Here is a 23,095-nt window from a genome sequence, read left to right as displayed (position 1 = left end):
TTTCAAAAGAGTATTTTAATGTGTTTTAAAAATATTTCAGTTCAGTTCATCTTATTATAGTCAAAGACCAGCATAGTTTTTATTTTTGTATTGTTTTAATTGATTTTTATTTGTACAGGAGCCCTTGTCCTTGAATGTCATGGAGTGGGGTGAAGGAAGAGTTATTTATATGATGATCTGATGATTTCTTAAAATATTGATGTTCCTCCTTGTACCGTCAGATCTCTGGGCAGTCTGCCAGAAAATCAGTGTAAACCACTAAAAGTTTAAAGCCACAAGAATCATGGAAGGAGTCTTAAAAGCACACTGAGCAATGGAATCATTTTTCTTTAAAAGAACAATTAGGCAAGCATGCACAAGGAGAGGATGTCTGTCTGGAGTCCAGAGGGTTTTGGTTCCCCTTTCCCCCCAAGGGTCATACTCCAGGTTCTGGAAGCCTCATAGAATCCTAGAGTTGGAAGAGGCCCCAAGTCTCATCTGGTCCAACTTCCTTCAGCCATGCAGGAAGACACAATCCAAGCACTCCTGACAGATGGCCATCCAGCCTCTGCTTAAAAACCTCCAAAGAAGGAGACTCCATCACTCCAAGGCAGCGTCTGAAGTGTTTACTATCAGGAAGTTCCTCCTAATGTTGAGGTGGAATCTCTTTTCTTATAGCTTGCATCCATTGTTCCGTGTCCTAGTCTCTGGAGCAGCAGAAAACAATCTTGCTCCATCCTCAATGTGACACTCCTTCAAATCCTTAAACAGGGCTATCTTATCACCTCTTAAGCATCTCTTCTTCAGGTGAAACATACCCAGTTCCCTAAGTTGTTCCTCATAAAGCATGGTTTCCAGACCCTTCACCATTTTGGTCACCCTCCTCTGGACATGATCCAGCTTGTCAACATCCTTTTTGAACTGTGGTGCCCAGAACCGGACACAATGTTCCAGGTGTGCCCTGACCAAAGCAGAATAGAGTGGTACTATTACTTCCCTTGAATGTTTCAGTTACAAGCTGTAAGCAACTGTGGTTGGTACTTAAAGCATAATGCTTAAGGCCATTACCAGAGACATTACCAGGGACAGCTGGTCTTAAGGTGAGTTACCTTTCAGGCCTCCCTTCACAGCATCCTCTGAGCTCTGACTTGCTGGCACCAACCAGGGTTGCTCAAGTCCTTCTCAGAGGGCTTGGTTGGTCTTAGTTGGCCTTCAGACATCTGCTGAGTCTCTTCCACTGGTAAATCTGCTTCTTACTCTTAAGGTGAGAAGCATGACAGTCTGATCATTGGCCATTTAGTTTCAGTTTTGGTCCATTTTGTAGTGCAGGGCTTGACAGGGGTTTGGACATAATTCTTTCCCAGCCTGAGCTGGAAATCAGTAGCCTTCCATGTTGGTGGTCTCCCATCCAAGTTCTCACCAGACCTGATCTTGCTTACTTTCCAAAATCAGAGAAGATCCAGTTTGTTTAGAATGGTGGCATGGAGGTGCCAAACGGGGGACATTACCCAGGCATAATAATACCACCTTGGCCATGTATATGGGGGCTGGGGGCATTGTTAGGGGAGAGAAAAGCATAGAAAATGGTGGAGTCAGATATTAATGTATGCTGAGTGGGGGTGTAGTTTATAAGCTCCTTATTGAACCTAAAGGCTAAAAAGTCCTTGCTGCATTCTTAGGATTAGCCACTGCTGAGAAACTGCCTTCTTACAAGGAGTCTGCTCAGCATGGATTGGCTTGTGCCCCCCTCCCCTGCTGAATAAATTTAACACCCCCTTCCTTTGATCTGATGCTTCTCAGCAAACATATTCCTTCTGGAGCACAGCATGAGACCACTGTAGTTTGATGTGTCTCCAGTTCAAAGCTGTCGCAGCAAGACTGCTCTGGGCTGTGCCTCCACTGTTTCTTGCAGCAGAGGAGCTTTGCAAGGAAGGCAGGAGAAAAAACAGCAACGCGGACTATTCTTCAAATGGTTTGGGGGAGTTCTGAAATCTTTTTGCTACTCAGGCAGGTTTCACACTGAAGAACAGCTTCACTGCAATTTATGGGGTTAGATTGTTCCTGTTGGAGTTTATCACCTAACCATCTAGACAGCAGGCTTTTCTGTTTCAAAGCATGCCATTGAACACAGTGGCCAAAATCCTACATCAGATTTGTGTAGTATAAACTCAAAATATGGAGTTAGGTGTTACTTCTGCTATGGAATCCTTGTGTTTATCAGTAAGGTTGCACAACTGAACACACCCAGAGGAGGTAAGGGGCCCCTAGAGAAAGGAGCTGGGATCAGAAGTTCTAATGCAAACAACAGAACTACAGTTCTGTGCAATAATCCTCTATTTTCTGTGGAATGCACGTCTATTTCACTCCCATTCAGTGCAGTTTCACTCCTTTATTCACCATCTGGAAAACCGATTTCAACCCATTTAATCTTTTCCACCCTTGGAATCTGCCCCCAAGTGACATGTTTGGGTATAAATACTGACTCTAGACTGGCTGGTCTTTGGCTCAGTCTAGTAGCAGGCAAAATGTTGGTTTGCTTGGCTAAGCACCTCAGTACACTTGCCCATCGCACATGGTGCAGGAGCTATTGAGTCCTCTCTTCTAGAATCATAGAGTTGGAAGTGACCCCCAGGGCCATCCAGTCCAACCCCATTCTGACATGCAGGAAATCACAGTCAAAGCACCCCTGACAGATGGTTATCCAGCCTCTGTTTAAAGACCTCCAAGGAAGGAGACCCCACCACACTCCAAGGGAGTGTGTCTCCTTGTTGAACAACTCTTACTGCCAGAAAGTGCCTCCTAATGTTAAGGTGGAATCTCTGTACCTGGAGCTTGAATCCATTGTTTCTTGTCCTCATCCTGGACCCTCAGTGATCAGAACCAAGATGCGTCTAGATAAAGTGTCACCGTTAGAGAAGCCTCACCTCTGTTCCAGCCTCCTAGCTTTGATTTCATTAGTCCCTGTGTGTATGTGTGATCACTTGCATGAGTGTGTATATTTCCCTCAATAAAGTTAGAATTGTTATTTGAATATGCCTCTGGACTTCTGTGTGAATTTGGACCCCATAAAAGCTGGGATAGATCCCTAAGGCTATGTTAACCCAGGCAGTTAAGACTCTCTTTGAGCTAATTACAAATTCCCCTGTAATGAAGTACATTGGTTTTAGGGTGTCCTCCCAGGACCCTGAGCATGTAGGGTATCAGGCTGCATCCACATTGCAGACATAATCTATGTCAACACCACTTTAACTTCCATGGTTCAATGCCATGGAAATCTGGGAATTGTAGCTTATTGTGGCACCAGAACTCTCAGACAAAGAAGGCTAACTGTCTCACAAAATTACAGTTCCAACGGATTGAACTATGACAGTTAAAGTGGTGTCAACATGGAATATTTCTGCAGGGCAGATGCAGTCTAGGTGTGAAGAGAATGAAGGAATGAGAGAGGGTACATAAACAGAAAAAAAATCACCAAGGATTGCACACACATGCTGGGGAACATCAGAGCATGGGAAGCATTGTGCATGTATGTGCCTTCTAGTTACCTGTCTACTTATGGTGACATCATGAATTTCATAGGGTTTTCTTAGGCAAGGAATATTCAAGAGATGGTTTGCCAGTACCTTCCTCTGTGGCTGTCTCCCATCTGAGTACTAACCAGGGCTGACCCTGTTTGGCTTCCAATATCAGACAGGGTCTGGTCACTGGTGTCTTAAAGCTGGTGTAGACTCCTGGTCTGATATCGCCATCTAGGGGTCAATGGTGGAATTACAGACAATCTCAGAGAGATTTCCAAGATCAGAGTTTGCAGTAATAGGTGTTAAAAGCAGAACCAGATTTGTTCTTGCATGTTCACCTATTTTATTTTATTATTTTATTTAACAGGAGAGGACAATCAGACGCAAGAGGATAGAAATGTAAAGAACACTCACAAGTTTCCTCGATCTTTATGAGAAATGATATCTTGACACTTTGAGGCATCTGATAAGAAAATCATCAGCTGCCAGGGGATTGTTTTTGCATTTCAGAACTCCCCTTTTTGTGCAAAAAAATATCATTGCTGTTAAAAATACGAGCACCAACTGCATGGGGACATCGTGCAGAAAACAATGCATTTTGCTAAAAGAAATAAATGTGGTGTTCCCCCCGCAAAAAAATGACCTCCCTAGTTCATTGGAACAGAGGTGAGGTTTCACTAGCAGTGATACTTTACCTAAATGGATCTTGGTTCTGATCACTGAGGGTCCAGAATGAGGAGAGAGGACTCAATAACCGTTTGCACAATAAAGTCCCAAAGTATTGAAAGGTCACTGCAAATTTGCAAAACCTTCTGAGTCTTCCCTAGCAGGGGAGAACACTTTTGCAATTATTCATTTTTGCCTTCAAGAGTGGAGTAAGTGAAGATTTTCAACCCACTCAACCAAGAAAGGCTTTCTCTTGTGTTGCTCTGGAATGATGGCAGTCATACCTCTCAGAGTTGGTATCACCTTTCCCCCCTTCACTACATTTAACCTACCACTGGCCCTTTTAAAGTCTTTTGAGATTGTAGGGGATGGGGCCCCAGTCAGCAGGCAGATGGGTTTTAAAATCCTTCTCTGCACTGTGGCCAACCACTGAGAGATGCCTAGTAGTAGCAGAAGGTTTTAACCATCCCTGCTAGATGAAGTTCAGGCTACAGAGGCAGCTGAGAAGAGGCATGGGAGTAAACATACCATGTAGTAACTTGCCTGCACAGTTGGCCCTCCTTATTCACTGATTCGACCATCCACAGCTTGAAAATATTACACACACACACACACACACACACACTCCAAAAATCAAATATTGATTTTGCTATTTTATTTAAGGGTCACCATTTCACTGCACCGTTGTATTTAATGGGACTTGAGCATCCACAGATTTTGGTCCTGGAACCAAACCCCAGTGGATACCAAGGGCCTACTGTACTGTTATCATATCTGTTAAGGGTGGAGATGGGTCACACCTGCACAGTTCAGTTTCCTTGGTTTGTTTCTGCCCTTTCTATAACACGAGGGACCCATCTTCCAGTTGCTTTTCCCAGCAGGAGCTGTTCATCTCAGTCCAGGTGATCCTTTCTCAAGCCTTGGGGACCCACAACGCTGGCTCTGGAGTGCTCTGACTGGCTAGAAAATGTTTTCCCCTCTTACTTGCTGCAAGGGTAAGACTGGAAGGATTCCTTCTGCTGTGGACGGTGAGGTTCTGTTGTGGACTGTTATACCTCTGCTGCCACCTAGGACTTTTATCACACGGGGGAAAATTGGTAGTTTAAACTGTGATTATCCCATGAAAACCACGCAATCGCGATTAACATTTTCACACACAGCACGATAAAATAGCCATTATCCCGGGAATAACCAGCCAATAAACATCAACAAATGATTCACAGGATTTTCCTGTGAATAATTTCTTGCTGTTTATTGCCTGGTTATTTCCAGAGTAATGGCACTTTAACTGCAACATTGTGTGAAAACCTTTATCGCTATTGCATGATTTTCATGGGATATTGGCATTTTATGTGCGACATTGTGTGAAAATCTTAACTGTGAATGCGCTGTTTTCATGAGATAATCACCATTTATACTTCCAATTTTCCCTGTGTGATAAAGTCCCCAGTGTGAAGATTTCCATGGCATCTAATGCCAGATAAATTGTCAAGTTCATAGAATCATTGAGCTGGAAGAGACACCAAGGGGCATCAAGTCCAACCCTGTTCTGCCATGCAGGAAGACATCATCAAAGCACTCCCTGCGATATATGGCCATCCAGCCTCTGTTTAAAAACAGCCTCCAAGGAAGGATACTCCACTCCTCTTTGAGGAAGTGTCTTCCACTGTCAAATACCATCAGGACATTCTTCCTAACATTGAAAGGGAATCTCTTTCCCTGTACTTTGCAACCATTGCTCTATGTCTTATTCTCTGGAGCAGCAGAAAACAAGCTTGCTCCATCCTCAATATGACATCCCTTCAAATACTTAAACATGGTTATCATGTCCCCTCTTAAATTTCTCTTCTCCATGACTTATAGTGCTATGAAATAAATAGCACTACAGGTCCTGCTGTACAACGGGACACTGCGTGAAATGTCCCGCTGTGCATTGCCACCATTTTCTAGAGGAGTTGCACTTCATGTCAAGTATGTAGCTATGTTATTATGAAGTTATGTAGCCTCTTATACAGGATCTCAGCCTTTTGATTTCTCAGCAGCTTGTCAAAATGGTCTCCAAATAGTTTTCATGCCACCCAGCATGACTTCTCTCATTTATATCTGGCCACAAGATGGCAGCAGACACCCAAGTCTCCTCTTCCATTTATGCTTGGAACAAAGATGGGCAAAATGGAAAGCCTACCAGATGTGGTTGGACTCAACTCCCAGTAGACCTAGACAGCATAGTTTATGGTGAGGAATGCTGGGAGTTATAGTTCAATACCATCTGGCTGGCCTTTACCTACCCCAACATACCATGTGGCTAAGGCTGGGTGAGGATTTCATTTCAAGGTTGTTGTAAAATTGAGTATTTTTGAGCATGGTGAAGGTGTGTAATGCACCAGTCTACTTATGGTGATTCCAGGAATTCTTTCTTAGGCAAGGAATGCATAGGCCAGGTGGTTTTGCGAAATATAGCCTACAACACCTGCTACATTGGTGATCTCCCATCCAAGTACTAACCAGGGCTGATCCAAGATCAGATGGAATCTGATGCCTTTAGCCATCCAGCATGGACTACCACAGCATAAATAAATACAAATGCTGACTTCTTTGGTGGATCTGGAAACCACTGTTGACTTTTTAAGGAAGAAATTCCAAGCAGCGATGGTTCTCATGTCACTGAAATGGTGACTCTGCCCTGGGCTTTAGTTTGGACTTTTCAAGGACTAGCTGAGAATCTGAACTATATCCCCCCAAAGAAGTCCAGCCTTTTGAATCAGTCCAGCACTTAAAATCCACAGCACTCTCGCTCATGGACAAAAGTCACCTGCTGCTGCCACCACTGACTGTAGCTAGTTGGGCCACTCTATTCCACTTTGGCTAGGCCTCACCTGGAGTCCTGTGTTCAGTTTTGGACATCACAGTTCAGGAAGGATGTGTACAAGCTGTTGCGCATCCAGAAGAGGATGAGTAAAATGGTGAAAGGTCTGAAACTATGCCCTATGTGTAATGACTTATGGAGCTGAGTATGTTTAGCCTGGGGAAGAGGTTAGGTGGTGATATGAAAGCCTTGAATATTTCAAAAGATGTCATACCAAGGATGGAACAAGCTTGTTTTCTGCTGCTCCAGAGACTAGGACTCGGAACAATGGATATAAGCTACAGGAAAAGAGATTCCACCTAAATATTAGGAAGAACCTCTTGACAGAAAGGGCTGTTCAACAGTGGAAGACACTGCCTCGGAGAGTGGTGGAGTGTCCTTAGGCTGGATGGCCATCCATTAGGAATGCTTTGTGTATTCTTGCCTGGCAGAATGGGGTTGGACTGGATGACCCTTGGGGTCTCTTCCTACTCTGCAATTCTATGCCTAAACTAAGGTGTTGTACTTTGGACATATCACTGGAAAAACATAATGCTCAGCAAATACAATAGGAAAAGAGGGTGACTGCAATAAAGGTGGATGGACTGTCAAGAAAAGTACAGCCCTACATTTCTAATACCTGAGCGGGGCTACTGGCAACCAAGGTGTCTTGAAGGGCTCTTTATTAATTCTGCAGATGCAGCTGAAGTCTTTTATGCCCTGGTGCCCATCACTAGAAGGACTGCTTAAAGAATCAGCATGAGAGGTGGTCTGGCTGAGCACAAACAGGTGTAATGGAGTAAACTCCTCCAGCAGGGAATTCCAACGTTTAGACAGTGGATGTTAAAATTGTCAGAAGCCAGGACCCTGTACAGATGGTACTTCCAGCTGCCCTGTGGGTTGGTTATGGCAGGGATGGGCCACTTTCCTTGGCCCACCAATTGCTCCTATGCTCCCAGCTCCTTGTTTCCTCCACAGTCCAGATTTTTGCCTCCCCTTTAACCTATTGTTGAATTGCTACTCCTGAAGATGTCCAGAAAAACCAATTCATCTTTTCTTGAGTCAGAAAAAAATGGCAACGTCCTAGAGGCATCAAGGAGCACAAAAATTTCTTTGGCATCACAGGTAGGCCACATCTGGCCCACTCCCCTACTTCACATGTTTATAGATCAGATCAGTGGCATTATTAGAGTTGGCATCACTTGGTGCAGTGGATGTAATCCACGGTATCACGCTGTACTTAACAGTGACTCATAAATTGTAATTCCCATATACCACTGAATGTAAGGGCAATAGTTGTGATGTAAACAATTAACAAAATGAAAATTAGACCTTTAAATTGCAATACCATGCACACAATCTAAATGTATTTACATATACAGCTTCATGTACTTGAAATGAAAATTTTATAAGGTATGGTGTTTTTAAAGAAAAATTATTTCAAAAGAACCTGGAGCCTCTTCTTTCTCTTCCTGCTGAGCCTCACTCTACTCACCCATCTCTTCCACTGAGCTCCAGCATTTTAAAGTGATGCAAGTGAATGCAACAGCCCCTTTCTGCCCAAAGGCAGTTGTCCAGGGATCAGTGATGTCACCCCCTCTTAGGGGGTCAACGGATGCCGCCTTCACCCCCCACAACCGCCTAGTGATGCCCCTGGCTCAGATTCCTTTCCAGGTGAACCCACTGCCTGAGATGAACAGCATTTCTAGCATTTATGTGACTTTCATTCACTGAAGGCAGGAGAGAGACATTACTCAAATGAAGACCAAACAGAATACGGTAATGTAAACAGAGACTTTTATTTTGTCATTTCTCCGAACTGTACCACAATGAATGGGGAGCCACAAATGTTTTTGGTGTTTGCAAGAGAAACCAGGGGCACCCCTTTTGAAGCGCTCCTTCGGTTGCTCTGGACACTGCTGCTCTGCCGACAGGAAAGGCCTTTCACAGAAAGGAGATGTCGGTGCTTTAAGTGGGCCACGGGCCACTCGTGGCTAGCAGCAAAAAACATGAGCCCACGGCAACAAGCAGCCAGAGACACCCCGGATCAGCTAAGAGTTCCCAGAAATGCCAAAAAAGAGAGATTATATAATATATTTATATTTATGTATATAAAAATACAGCCTCATATCATACTGCCTCCTTGGACAACATCCACAATACAAAAAGATCCACTTTTTTAAAAACTCCTGCTTCACTTAAAACTAAAGCTTTGGGGAAGTTCTTTTTTTGAACTAGAACTCCCAGAATCCCTCTGACAGACCTCCCCCGAAGCTTTGCTGGTTAAAACACACCTGGCAAGAGCTACCTGCACGTCACCAAGGTCTACTACAAGGTGCAGGGCCATTTTAAGATGGCAAGGACTCACTCCATCCCATGCTACCAGGCCTGAACTGCAAGGACAGTTAGTCCATGCATAAAAAGACAGGGTCTGCTTTCACAACAAAAGAGATGCACAAGTGAGTGAGTGAAACAATCTCCTTTCCTTGCTTCCATTTTACTCAGTTTTTAGATGGTGCCTTCTACGTCACATGGGGCCAGCAACTCTATTCTTGGGTTTGGTCCAAACTTTAACGGTGCAGCACCTCTCTGCCATCCATAGGTCCCTCAACGTGGAAAGCTAATTTCAAGTTCTAGCTAAAGCCAGGCAAAGACTCGCAACCTCCACTGATATGGTAGCCAACAGCCGCCATGGCTTTGCTCTTCTTTTGCTTTTAGTGTGTTGAGAGGGAGAGTACAGTGGGTCCTCCAAATTTCCTGGGGTTAGGGATGAGGATCCCCATGAAAATGGAAAAAAACACAAATTTACAAACACATTTTTTAAAAAACCTGAGAGAACACCTCTCTTGGAATCACTAGGTCCTCCAGTGCAACTCTATGGTCTACATCTGCGAGAAGCTGACTATAGAATAGCGCTGGAGAACGTACAGACGCCTAGACAAGTATTTTCTCCAGAAATCTCTAGGTCCTCCAGCACAACATCTGGTGGAAGTTGGCCTTAGGGTCACACTGGGGGACCTAGATATTCCTAGAGAATATAGTAATCCAACCCGCAAATAATCAAATCTGCAAAAGTCAAAGCCGCAAATGTGGAGGGCCAACTGTAGAAGGAAAGTGACTGAAGAGAGAGGGTGAGGTAAGGCAAGAGCACACGGACCTTTGCTGCTGTCAAGAGAAAAACCAGACTATCATGCTTTGTATATTAATATGGCGGACAACATGGATAGTCTTCTCTCTTCTGACAGCTGATGGCTCTACCTAGCTGTTTTCTTACCTCATCATATGGGCTCCCTCACTTTTCTTTTAGACATGACATCCTGCAGCACTGGGCTATGAATCATGGGGCTCTATTGAGGTCACTGAACTGCAACTCCTAGCATCTACCACCCTTGTCTATGTTGGCTCAGGCTGCTAGAAATTGCAGTCCAATATCTGGAGGGCCCCAGGTTTCCCACCTTTGCTTTTGCAGTGCGACAGGGATGGTTCCTATTAATCTTCTGACATCCCGCTTTTTTCAAAAGCTTTAAAAATGTCCCATGACTCCATGCATCTCAGGATAGAGTCTATGAACGCTTGTGCTACAACTTCTTTCACTCATTCTCAAAGGTGCTACAATATTCCTTTGCATACAGATATTCCAGATTAACACAGCTAGGACTCCGAATTAAAATATCTTGGTTTCTCTCTCTTCCTCCACCCATCTCCTGCTTTTGTCCTCAACTTACTTCAGTTGCTGCAGATTGATGTCCAAAACACACTGCAAAAATAATCTAGTCTGAGATCGCTTTAAGTGCCCTGGCTCAGTGCTAGGGAATCCTGGGAATTGTTTATTGGGGTACCAGAGCTCTCTGACAGAGAAGACTAAATGGCTCACAAAGCTACAGTTTCCAGAATGCCCTAGCATTGAGCCAAGGCATTTAAAGCAGCCTCAAACTGGGTTATTTCTGCAGTGTGTTTTGGACCTGAGTTCAAAGAGCAAAAGTAGTTTGCATCACTTAACTCAGTAAAAGGTAGGAGAAAACAGGGAGTGAAATATTGCCCTTCTCACTAAGCTCAGGCAAAAGCAAACCGCTGTTTTCACTTTCTCATTCATAGCTTCTGCCACCTTGACCACAGTCTGATGTTTATAGGCCACATATGTCCTGGTTTTCATCTGTGAAATGTTGGGTAGTATGGAGATGTCTGGATTTGAAACTACTAAAGGGCAGAACTCCAAATCCTTTACCTGGTTCAGCTTTGGTAAAATGTGCAAGCAATAGCCTTCCTATCAACAGCTGGACCAGCGAAAAATCAAACATTTTAACATCCAGATTGGAAATGACCAAAACTACATTTCCTCACATTTGCAAACAATCTACACTAGTGTTTGTAAATCCAAACCAGCACCCCAAGCCCATCCCTTGAAAATAAAACCTGGATTTGTTGTGATCACGTTTTTCTGTTTCACTGCATTTCACTTGTGTCTTCTGTTATCCCTTCCTGATGGGATTTGTATTGGAATTCCTTTATCTTTGCTGCTTACAATCCTGACAACTAGCCTCTAAACTTTATCTACAAAAATATGACACACTCTTTGTCCAAGAAATGTTATCACAACCATTATTTCCTTGTGAAGTGAGGAGGCTTAATGGTGGCAACTACACATGAGCTGCACGTTCGAGGTCTTGGTTCTGTGCAACTATGAAAAATGGCTTCTCGGTTTCCTCACAAGGCACTGCACACACAACAGGCCTATGGCTGTATCTACACTGCAGAATTAATATGATTTGACACTGTTCTAATTGCCATGGCACAATACTACAGAACTCTGAGATTTGTAATTTTGGGGGGGCATTTCGCTTTCTCTGTCTGAGAGCTCTGGTGCCACAACTACAAATCCCAAAATTACACAGGATGGAGCCAGGATTCTGGAGAACAGGGTTCGAATCCCTGCTCAGTCCTAAAATCCATTGGGTGACCGTGGGCAAGTCACACTATCTTAGCCCCAGAGATGGCAATGCCAAACCTCTTCTGAAGAAACTTGCCAAGAAAATCCCTTGATGGGTTCGCCATAAGTCGGAAATGACTTGAAGGCACACAACAACAACACCTTTCATCTGTGCTGCTTACAAACTGGACAAAATATCCACACAACCTGGTTCAACATAATCCTACTATCATTTATAAAATGCAAACTGGCTTACTGATAAGAGTAACCTTATCAGCAACTCACACCAAGGTGCTAACAAGAGAAATCACCCAAAAGAAATTCATTCTAAAGATTTGAGATGGAATCACAGGCTTGGGGACATCTGCACTCATTTTTATTGCATGTCTCATATTTATGACCCACTTTTTTTCCTGGACAGGAAACAAAAGGTTGTGTAAACTTGGAAAGCCAACGTGCAATAATGCGATGCCATGGAATGCACAAGTCTTAAGAAAGGACTGACTGGTTTCACTCCTTCTTTGTGACACAGAAGAAACTCTGAATAAACTGCCACAGCAGTATAGCTATCATCTCCTGTCTTGGTCTACAAAGGCCCTTTGCTAAAGCAGAGTGCATCCACATTGCAGAAATAATGCAATTTGACACCACCTAACCTGCCATGGGAAGTATAGTTTGTTGCGGTGCAGACAAAGAGGCAGCCCTTCTGATGTGTGAGCCAAAGGAGGAAACAAAGGTCTGAGACACACTGGCCAAAAGTGACGTGCCGGCACCAAAACTAGTGTTCCAGAGCACGTGGCAACTGCATGCTCCAGAACTCTAGTCTGTATGGGCGGTGGCATCATGGTGGTGTCCTGTCCACATGTGCGCCACCATGATGATGCTGCCGCCGCACAGCATCTGCACGTTGATGCACGTTGCATACGTCACGAGTGTGCCAATGGCACCACAAAAAGAACCCGGAAGAACCAGGTTCTTTTTACCGCGGAGGGACGCTGCGTGGTTTGGCAGCTGCAGCATCCTTTTGCACTTAAAACAGGCGACTCCAGAAAGCCATTTCAATCTGTACTGCCCCTAAGACTGGAAAAACAGGCTTCTCACTTTTTGCATAAAATATCTTATCAAGAATACCTCCCAGGCCACAGATATGGACAAAGCACTCTTGAGAGTGTTCCAAAACATGTGAAGCAAAGGTAACAAGCAAAGAGGACAAGACCACAAATTGCTTTATTGCTCAATTTCAGGGCTTAGAAGCCACCTAGCTTAGCACGGGGTGCATCTACACTGCAGATATAATGCAGTTTGACACCACTTTAACTGCCATGGTGCCATTTTACAGAATTCTGGGATTCGTAATTTTGTGAAGCATCAGGACTCTCTGGCAGAGAAAGACTTTTAAAACTTCAAATCCTAGAATTCCATAGGATGGAGCTTCAGAGGTTGAAGTGGTTTGAAACTGCATTATTTCTGCAGAGTAGATACACCTCTGGTCTGCTGTCCATGCATTACGACCTGTCAGATGGTCAAACACAACTGTTTATGAAGCCCCCGGTTAGTTGTTACAACTCACAAGATGCCAAGGTTTGTTCTACTCCAAGGGTCTTTTCATACTCCACAGTTACAACACTGTGATTCCATTTTAAGAGTCAACACAGTGAAATGGTTTGAGTGCTGTACTCGGACTCTGAGAGACCAGGATTCGAATCTCTCCTTGGCCATGGATACCACTGGGGGATTGTAGGCAAGTTACAGTCTCTCAGACTCAGAGGGAGGCAATTTCAAACCTGCTCTAAATACATCTCACCAAGAACATCATGTGATAGGTTTACCTTAGGGCCAGTGTAAGTCTGAAACGACCTGAGGGCACACTACATCACTCAATTTCATTTTAATTGCTATGGCTGCATCCTACAAAATCATGTCTTTTGTAGTTTGGTGACACACTGGAGTTGTCTGGCTGAGAATTCTACATAGCTCAGGAAGCTACAAATCCCAAGAATCCAAAGTATAGAACTATGGCAGTCCAAATGTAATCATAATGCTATTATTATGTCGTGTGGAAAGGCCCTAGATGCTACAGAAAGGAGCTGATGCCAAACTGGACAAGACTAGTAGTGCCATGTGAGAGCCAACAGTGAAACATCCCACAAAGACTATCCCTGCAAAATTCTTGTACAAAACATACACACTGACACTCCCACTTGTGTAAAAATATTCAATCTGTTTCAGCAAAAAGAGATATAAAGAAATCCTACAACACCTGCCTGGTATTTTCTCCCTCTCTTCATAATTAGGGGAAAAAAACATTTTTAACATAAATCTTTCATAGAGTCCAGTGCTTCTGATGAAGACTGGAATTTGACGCTAGAAATTTCTTTTTCTTGTCTTGTCTCACAGATGCCACAAGATTCCCTTGTATCTTTTTAACTGTGTAACAAGATGGATTTTGTCTGCTGCCACACTGCAGAATTAATGCTGTTGACACCGCTTTAACTGTCGTGTCTCCATCCTATGGAATCCTAGGATTTTTAGTTTGTTGTTGCAGCAAAGCTCTCCGACAGAAAATGCTAAATACAGTCAGCCCTCTATATCCACAGATTCTTTACCCACAGATCAACTATCCAAGGATTGAAAATATTCCAAAAATATATAATTTCCAAAAAGCAAACCTTAATTTTGACATTTATATAAGGGATACCATTTTACTACTCCAATGTATATAAGAAGATTTGAGCATCCATGGATTTTGGTTTCCACAGCAGGTCCTGGAACCAGACCCCACTGGATAACAAGGGCCCACTGTATCTCACAAAACTACAAATCCCAGGATTCCATAGCAATGAACCAAGGCAGGTTGCACAGCAGTTAGGAACACAAGATAAGCCCTCGAAGATAGATCATGCCAAAAGCCTCTCTTCCAACATTCAAGTGACACATTCCACACTTAGGCACAGTCCAGAACATGTTAAATGCATTAAACATGGATTTAAAAAACCAAGCAATGATTTGCAAACCCTCATCTCTCTCTTTGGTTCTTTCACACCGAGATTCCTCACCCAACAAAAACAATGATCCATTGATGTTCCCCTTTGAGACTTCCTCCCATGCATACCATTTGATAAAAAAATATCCCCATGCTTTTGACTTTTTCATATATGTGTATACATTTTAATATATATCTACATATGTGTGTGTGTATTCTTTTAAGAAAGTCTCCCATTAGAAAAAGATGGGTGTATCAAAATATGGCAACGGTTATGGCTGTGAATACAAAATCCCTCAAAAATATTTCTCTATTGTATTTTTTAAAGGCTCTGTGCTGCAATTTTTTTTGGTGGGGAGTAAATGTCCCCCCCCCCCCCCCCCCGCCATACAATGGCTTGGAAGTATTATTCAGAAACCAAAAATGTTTCCATACAGGGGACAATCCTTACCCATTGAAAGAAAACACCAAGTAAGTCATGGCTAATCTCCTGCAAATAAAACCCTAGAGTAAGGGTGGGTATTATTTGGTCTGGGGGATACATGTAGACCCTCCTGTGGGGGAATCAATTTATTTCAATTCCCCAAGTTCCTACTCAAACATTCTCTAGGGGGGATTTTTCACCATGTTTTTAACCACTTGGTTCACTTTAGCCCCTGGAGGCTAAAATGGACAGAGCCGCCACAAACGTACAATAAAATTGTTCCCAGCTTCCCAAAATGAGTATTTAGGAGCATTTGTGGGGGACATAAATATATATGTATATATTTGCAGGGGTATATCCAGGTCTCCTGGAGGACTAAATTCACTCCCCCAGATTCTGACAGTTGCCCATCCTTACCCTACAGTAGTGATTCCCAACTCTGGCCTTCCAGGTGTTTTGGATTTTACTTCCCTGAATCCCAGACAATTGGTCAAGATGGCTGAGGCTTCTGGGAGCTGAGATCCAGATTTTGGGAATCACTGTCCTAGAGTAATGCTTACCCCCTAAAAATAACTGGGGAACAATTATGGAAGGGTGGACCGGACCCATAGGGGCCTGTCTATGCTTGGATTCCAGAGTTTAATAAGCTTGGCCACTTAATATCTTGGTTGTCCACCAGAATGGCAAGACAGCTAGGTTATGAGCCACACCAGATTATTATTCAGCAGCCAGTGCATTTTGACCATCATCAAAGTTCCCCAAAGGAGGAAGCTTTGGCCAATTCCAGCTCTCTACCATAAGTACAGGTTGATTTTCATTTATATCTGGAATTCCAAAATCCAAAATAGTCCACAAATCAAAATCTTTTTTTCATGGGTGGCTGAAAAAGTGACACCTTTGTTCTATGATGGTTAAATATTTACAAACTTTCTTCATGCACAAAATTATTTAAAACATTGTATAAAAATACCTTCAGGCTCTGTATACAAGGTGTGTATGAAACATAAATGGATTTTGTATTTAGACTTGGGTCCCATCTCCAAGATATCTCATTATGTATATGTAAATATTCCAAAATCCAAACCACTTCTGGTCCGAAGCATTTTGGATCAGGGAGACTCAACCAGTACCTGTCTGATGTTCCTCCCACTAAGACAGCACAAATAAATAGTTGTATTTGGAAAAAAGAAGATCAAAATGTGTGCTTGTTGCATACTATTATTACAGTCTGAGAAAGTGGGAGGGAAGATTTTAAAGGACTATCATGGGAAAAGCATGGTGGTGAGTATGCAAGAAACCCTACTTGTATACTGGTAAAGGCTGAAAACCCCACGTTGGCATGCCGTTTGCTAGAGAGAAGCAAGAATTGTAGAAAATACGTTGATTCTTCTGCAGTGTCAACCTCCTCCAACCTGGCATCCTCTGGATGTGTGACAGTCCAATTCCCATCATCCCCACAGTCAGCTCTGTAGCAAACAGGCATCCTCCTTTTTCAGGACATGTTCAACCTTATGTCCAGGAAGAATTTCAAAATGTCTTCCATTTTGAGCACGGCTAGGAAGCATGAATTTATATTTCTATGAGTGTTTTTAGCTTTTATTTGGGAATGCCCTACATTTTTCTTGACGGTCCAGCCTTTTGCAGTGCCTTGTCCTCCTTTGTGGTTAGGACATCTAGTCACCCTGAGCAAACTACAGTCAACTTGGGGCTTTCAGCCTTTTCCAGAACTGAGAATTGTAGTCCAGCACATCGGGAGGATGCCAGATTGGAAGAAGCCGAGCTACATATTTCTGACAGTTTCCCCTCCTGATGTGAGCTAAGCTGGGCAAAATGGTGCCCACATATGAAGCCAGCGAATACTTAATGCATTGGCACCTCTTGTGTAAGCACAAAATCAGCCCTTCCTTCCTTGAGGTGCACATAGAGAGAGATGCATAAAACCTTGCTAGTGTGCCCTTTAGTGGTTGGATGGCAGCTGGCACAACTTTTGCTTCAGCCACATGCCTTCCTCCTTCAAAGTTGGAACCTCTCTCACTCTTTACAGAAGGAGAGAAGGGATATCTCAAAACGCAAGGAAGATCCACTTTCAAACATAACTCTATCGCCCTTCAGAGGGGAAGCCATATTGAACAGTGCAGCAGCAAAACGCCTTACTATCAAATAATAAAGGAGACATTTTGCCTCACCAGTGGGCCACGCGAGAGCTTATACGGTTGTCTGCTTGTGTCCTGTGAACGCAAGGATGCATGAGTTAACTTTTTCTACAAAAAGGCATTTAAAACAGAAGAAAAACAAAAACATAAAATGGGTTCGTAAATTAAAACATAAAAGATATACTCCTCTTTATAGACTTATATATGTATTTTTTATATCCTCTGTCTCTAACTTAAGGTACTTTGGTCAGCAAATCTTATTGCTACATCCTCAGATTTTTTTTGTCCTTCAGGGTTTGCTCCCCCCCCCCCCCCACAGGAGAAATTAAAAAGCTTCCAGAAGCTTTCTGAATTCAATTTTTGCAACACCGATTTCTGTTGTCTTCTTTTTTTGGTAAACTTTTACAAATCATCAAACAGAAACTCCTCTCGAGCTTCTTTTTTCTCCTCCAAGAGGTGGAAAATACACAAGATTATTGTCATCCTCACACAGTCATTTCAACATGCAAAGTCTTCTCCTCATGGTTCTTTATTGCTGACATCTTTGTCTTGATGTCGTCCACTTGGGATGTGTGTATTTCTTTGGCTTGACATGGTGCAGCAAGTGGAGGAAATAAAATAAAAATAAAATTAAAAGAAACAGAAAGGATGTTCTTACTTGGAGCATCTATATCATGACGACGGAAACTGAGTTGCCAAAACTGATGCATGAAGTCTATGCTAAGTGTAGCCTGGAAGACTTTCAGATGCTTCCAGGAGGTGCAGAAGGCAGAAATAAAATGAAGAAATTAAATCAGGTTGTGCATCCCTTTTCTTTTTGTCAAACGAAGAGCAAATAAAATATCCTCAGGGTGGGATGCTTACAAAAACGAAGACATCGTGTCTCCTAAGTCCAACTGATTTAAACTCAGACCAAATCCTGCCATGGGGCACAAATACGAACGCCACAGATTTCACCTTTGGGACGGGCATTTGTAAATAGTGCAACAGTTTACAAGGCCATTTTTAAGTATCCAAGAAAAGACATTGAAGAGAGGGGGGAAATTCCCTACATGGCACCAAAAAACAAAAACAAGAGTTCTTGGAAGCAATGGCACCTTATTGGGTTCTCTCTCTCTCTCTCGTGTACCCAGAGATGCAGCTGCATCAGACAACGAACTCTGGCACTTCTTCGTGGGCAAGATCCAAGGAGAAGTATTTGCTGGCCCTTTTGACAGGGAAAGCCTCTTGGATGTTGATGCACTGCTGAGCCAAGCAGCCATTGCAGTAGAGCCCTTCTTCAGCCAGCGCATGGCCGCACCCAAATGTGTAGCTTTGAGCTGTCTCCTGGCAGAGGCTGGCCAAGCGCAGAAAGTCTTTTTGGTAGAGCCGGATGTCGTCCAGGCTCAAGCTGTGCCGGTCAGTGGAAGTCTTTGGCTTTCTACAGACTGTCTGGAAGGAAGACATTTAAGAAAATGCTTGTTATTGTTTATTCATCAATCCTCAAGGGAAGGTATTGGTAAAATTCTTCTGAACAGATCTTGCCAAGAAAACCCCATGATAGGTTCGCCTTTGCTGTTGTTGTGTGCATTCAAGTAATTTTCAACTTACAGCAGCCCTAAGGTGACAATAGCACGTGGTTTTCTTGGCTGGATCTGTTCAGAGGGTCCATGTACTGGCAGGAAGGCAGGATATAAATAAACAGGATAATAATAATAATAATAATAATAATAATAATAAGGGGGTTTGCCACTGCCATCCTTTGAGGCTGAGAGAGAGTGACTTGCCCAACCAAACTGGGATTCAAACCCTAGTTTCCAGAGTCATAGTCCGACTCTCAAACCAGTATGCCACATTTACCTTAGGGTCACCAAAAGTTGGAAATAGCTTGAAGGCACAAATCCTCCCTCCCACCCCACAGATTTCTGCATTGCCTCCCAGCCCACAAGAACTCCTTAGGTGGTGAACAAATCAATACCACTACCAACAATAATGTACCAAGGCTTGAGGCAAGGTACAACATAGATTAGTGATTCCCAAACTTTGGTCCTCCAGGTGTTTTGGACTTTAGCTCCCAGAATTACTAACTTAAGATGGTAGAATAAGATGTCATCTTGACCATACCAATAAAAGCCTCTGTCTACGGAGGCTGGGGCATCTTGGGAGTTGAAGTCCAAAGAAGTACCAAAGTCTGGGAATCACTAGCATTGATCAAAACACTTGAAATGATTTAAACACCTAGGTTAAAATTCATAAACATAGGACACCTTAAAAGCATCCAGACACAAAATTTAAAATTCATAGTTCAAAATCAGCTGGGTAGGCCTGCTGGAAGATAGAAGATAGGTCTTTAATACCATTTTAACTTCAGACAGCATTTTTAGATGTCAAATCTCTCCCAGCAGGTCATTCCACAGCCTTGAGGAGGCTGATGAAAAAGTTCTCTGGGTGACAGCTGCCAGTCTAGTCCTGGCTGGGTGAAGTAAATGCCCCCAGAGGATCTGAGTGTATGGGGTGGATTATATGGGAGAAGGCAATCCAAAAGGTAACCTGGACCCACATTAAGCAACAGTCCAATGTTTTTTCTGCATTTCTTGTCTTTTGGACTGCTGTAAATGGGGATGGAGGATATACCTTGGGAAAAGAGATCCACGTGTAACAGAATGCTTTAAAATGCAGCAAGTGGATGAAGACAGATGGAGGAGAGGTTCAGTCAAGGACATCCACTTTATCCCTGTCCTTGTACAAGTGGAATATTTAGCTGCCATGCCCTGAGAAACACCCAGCCACCCATCCAACAACACAGTGGCTGGACTGTCACATCACATGACTCAGTTTCCCTGCTGTAAGTCACAAACCTGTGGCAATGAATCGATGCTCTGGCCATGAAGCCTGACCACTGTCTCTGAAGAGCTGGAAGTGGACGAACTGACCTCTTTGACGACTAAGCCTGTATAAGGAGGAAAGCATGCAGGAAAAAAACAACAACCCAAAGAAATTAGATTAATCACTGTTTGAGAACAGTTCAGGTTACTTTTTTTTAAAAAAAATATATTGCTCACAGCAAGTTACATTAGAAGTTCACTTTTTGCTTTGCACTGGAAAAATCCCATTACTTTATCACCATCTTGCTGGTTTTACAGAATATGGGATGTGTCGGTTATGGCTCAAGACAGAGAACTTCATTTTGTGCAGAGATGGACAACACTGTGGCTGAGAATCTACACTGTAATTGTATAGTCCACATCTCTGCACATGGAGATATTATTGGTTGTGTTATGCAACTCTTGCGCTCAGTCATGCAACCAAGATACCAAAAGTGGAACTGAATGCACAACCAAACATGTGCATATACACCTAAATGAGCAATAGCACTGCACACATAACTCTGCTTTCATGTCTCTAAACTGAATGTGGATGTTGTGTATCACTAAAAAATTCTCCAACGGCTTCTACAGGGAAACTTTGCTTGTGTAGCTACAGCAACAGAATTCCAACCCCCTTGTAGTTTGGAACCACAAATGTCAAAATGACAACAGCAGACTCACACACAGTTGTACTACGTAGCTCTGGTCCATTACTGAATCATTGGAAATCTTAACTTTGAATGTACTGCTTATTCACTGAACATGAATACTGCTGTTTAATCAACTCCTTATATGTACAGTATATTTTTAAAAACAGGTTTGCTGAATTTCTTAAAACAATATAAGCAGCTTACTTTTCATAGAGTTGGCCACAGAGCTCAACCCCTTGCTAAGTGCAGGGTTTCCAGCTAAAACATCCGCAGCAGATAGCTGTTCAGCCTCTTTCTGAAGAAATCCAGAGAAGGAGGCCCCACCACCCTTGTAGACAACTGGTCCCTTTGCTGGGTTGCTCTCACTATCAAGACGTTCTTCCTAATGTTCAATTGGCATCTAATCTATTAAAACTTCAAATCATTGGACCTGGTCCTACCCTGTGAAGCATCAGAGAACAAGCCTACCTCCTCCTCTCTGTGACAGCCCTTGAGGTATTTAAAGAGTAGTTTATTTGTTCCTTGCTTATACTGATCTCTACAATTTACCTGAGTGTCCATTGAACTTCCTGGCCATCAGCATGTCCTCAGTGATGTAAATGCATACATCAGGACTAACATCATCCAGGGAGGTTTCGCTCGCTGGCTCAAGGTCTCGGGGGTCATCAACCAGCATCTCGATTTCTGAATTGGGGGGGGGGGGGGAGAAAGAGTAAGAAATAGCTTGCAGAGTAGGAAAGCATCAGGAAAATGACTTTGGATGCAGCATGTCATCTGCAAGATTGCATAAACAGGGATCTGGAAAATAAAAGCAGATGCATTCCCTAATTTGATTCAAATGCTTCTAGGGCCAAAGTAGGTAAAACATGAGCACAAATCTCCTAGAATCACAGAGCTGGAAGGGATCTCAAGGGCCATCCAGTCCATCTCCCTGCCATGCAAGAATACACAAATAAAGCACTCCTATGGCTATCTAACCTCTGTTTGAAAACCTCCACAGGAGGAGGCTCCATTATCCCATGGGGCAGGCTATTCCACTATTGAACAGCTCTTACAGTAAAGACGTTCTCCAGCTACAACAGTAAGAAAATATTTGAGGGGAGGCAACAACTGAAAGCAGAAAAACAGCAAGCGAAGTCAATGCTTAATTCCTTTTCCTGGAAAGCTCTTTGTTGACTCTCCTCTCCCTCAAGTCCATGTGAGCATGAGGCCAAAATGGAAAGGATTAAAAAAACCTCCCCGCATCTTCTGAAGTTCCTTCACTCCAAATCTTTTCTTTGTTGAAGATACATTTCAATCCATGAGTGGGGTGCAAAAAGGGACTCTTCCACACTGCACATCTAAAATTATATGACTCCATTTTAACTGCTATAGCTATATCCTATGGAAATCCAGAGCTTGTAGTTTGGGGAGGCACTAAAATTCTAAACACTTGTTCCTAAACTGCCAATTACAGGATTGCATACAATGTTGCTGCAGCATTAAATCATAGTGTCACACCTGTACATTGTGATAGGACCCCAGCTGTGATGTGGTAGTGAAGCTTTGCTGTTAATGGACTTACCATCCTCCTGTGAAGAGTCCTCTTCCAGACGCTCCTTCTCTCCACTCTCCACGCCAGAGGTGTGTGAGCTGCCATGACTGGTCATGGAGCTGCAGGCCCTCAGCTTTCGGTGGACAGCTGCCACCAAGAAGTCGTCTTCTGCCCCTCGATCCCTTGGCTTGGGGTCAGCCTCAATCCCAGAGGTGTGGGAGCTGCTGTGGCTGGCGGTGGAGTGGCGGGAAAGGCGCTTGTGTTTGACGCTTCCTGAGCTACTCCCGCTGGCTCGGGAACGCTTCTCAAGTTGGTCCATGTCAAGGTCCAGAGCATCGCTGATGTAGGACTCCCGGTACTGCTTCTTCTCTAGAAGGAAAAGCCAAGAACAAAATCCATGAAAGAAGATTCTTGTTTCTATTCTTCCAAAAGTGAGCTCAGGAAGGTATTACAAGTAAGTGAGTTATGGACCACAGAATCATAGAATAGAATTATAGAGTTGGAAGAGAGCACAAGGGCCATAAAGCCCAACCCTTTGCCATGCAGGAACTCACAATCAAAGCACCCCTG

General features: G+C 43.3%; 1 protein-coding gene across 2 annotated transcripts in view; it reads right to left on the bottom strand.

Moving 5' to 3' along the window:
* Positions 1-16,580: 16,580 nt before the first annotated feature.
* LOC149315279 (FERM domain-containing protein 6) overlaps positions 16,581-23,095 on the bottom strand; it is an 86,081-nt gene continuing 79,566 nt past the window's right edge. For both annotated transcript variants that reach the window (XM_089523637.1, XM_089523638.1), the window contains 4 exons: positions 22,556-22,894; positions 21,541-21,675; positions 20,333-20,424; positions 16,581-18,926 (listed from right to left, as the gene is read on the bottom strand). In XM_089523637.1, the coding sequence (XP_089379763.1) occupies positions 18,642-18,926; positions 20,333-20,424; positions 21,541-21,675; positions 22,556-22,894 (851 nt within the window). In that variant the 3' untranslated portion in view covers positions 16,581-18,641. The remainder of the gene's footprint in view (positions 18,927-20,332; positions 20,425-21,540; positions 21,676-22,555; positions 22,895-23,095) is intronic.

Source organism: Sceloporus occidentalis, unplaced genomic scaffold (genome assembly GCF_023333645.1).
Source record: "Sceloporus occidentalis isolate IW3139 unplaced genomic scaffold, rSceOcc1.0.p SCAF_4, whole genome shotgun sequence".
Classification (NCBI taxonomy): Eukaryota; Metazoa; Chordata; class Lepidosauria; order Squamata; family Phrynosomatidae; genus Sceloporus; species Sceloporus occidentalis.
Note: the sequence above shows the minus strand (reverse complement) of the source record. Positions and strands in the feature narration are given on the sequence as shown.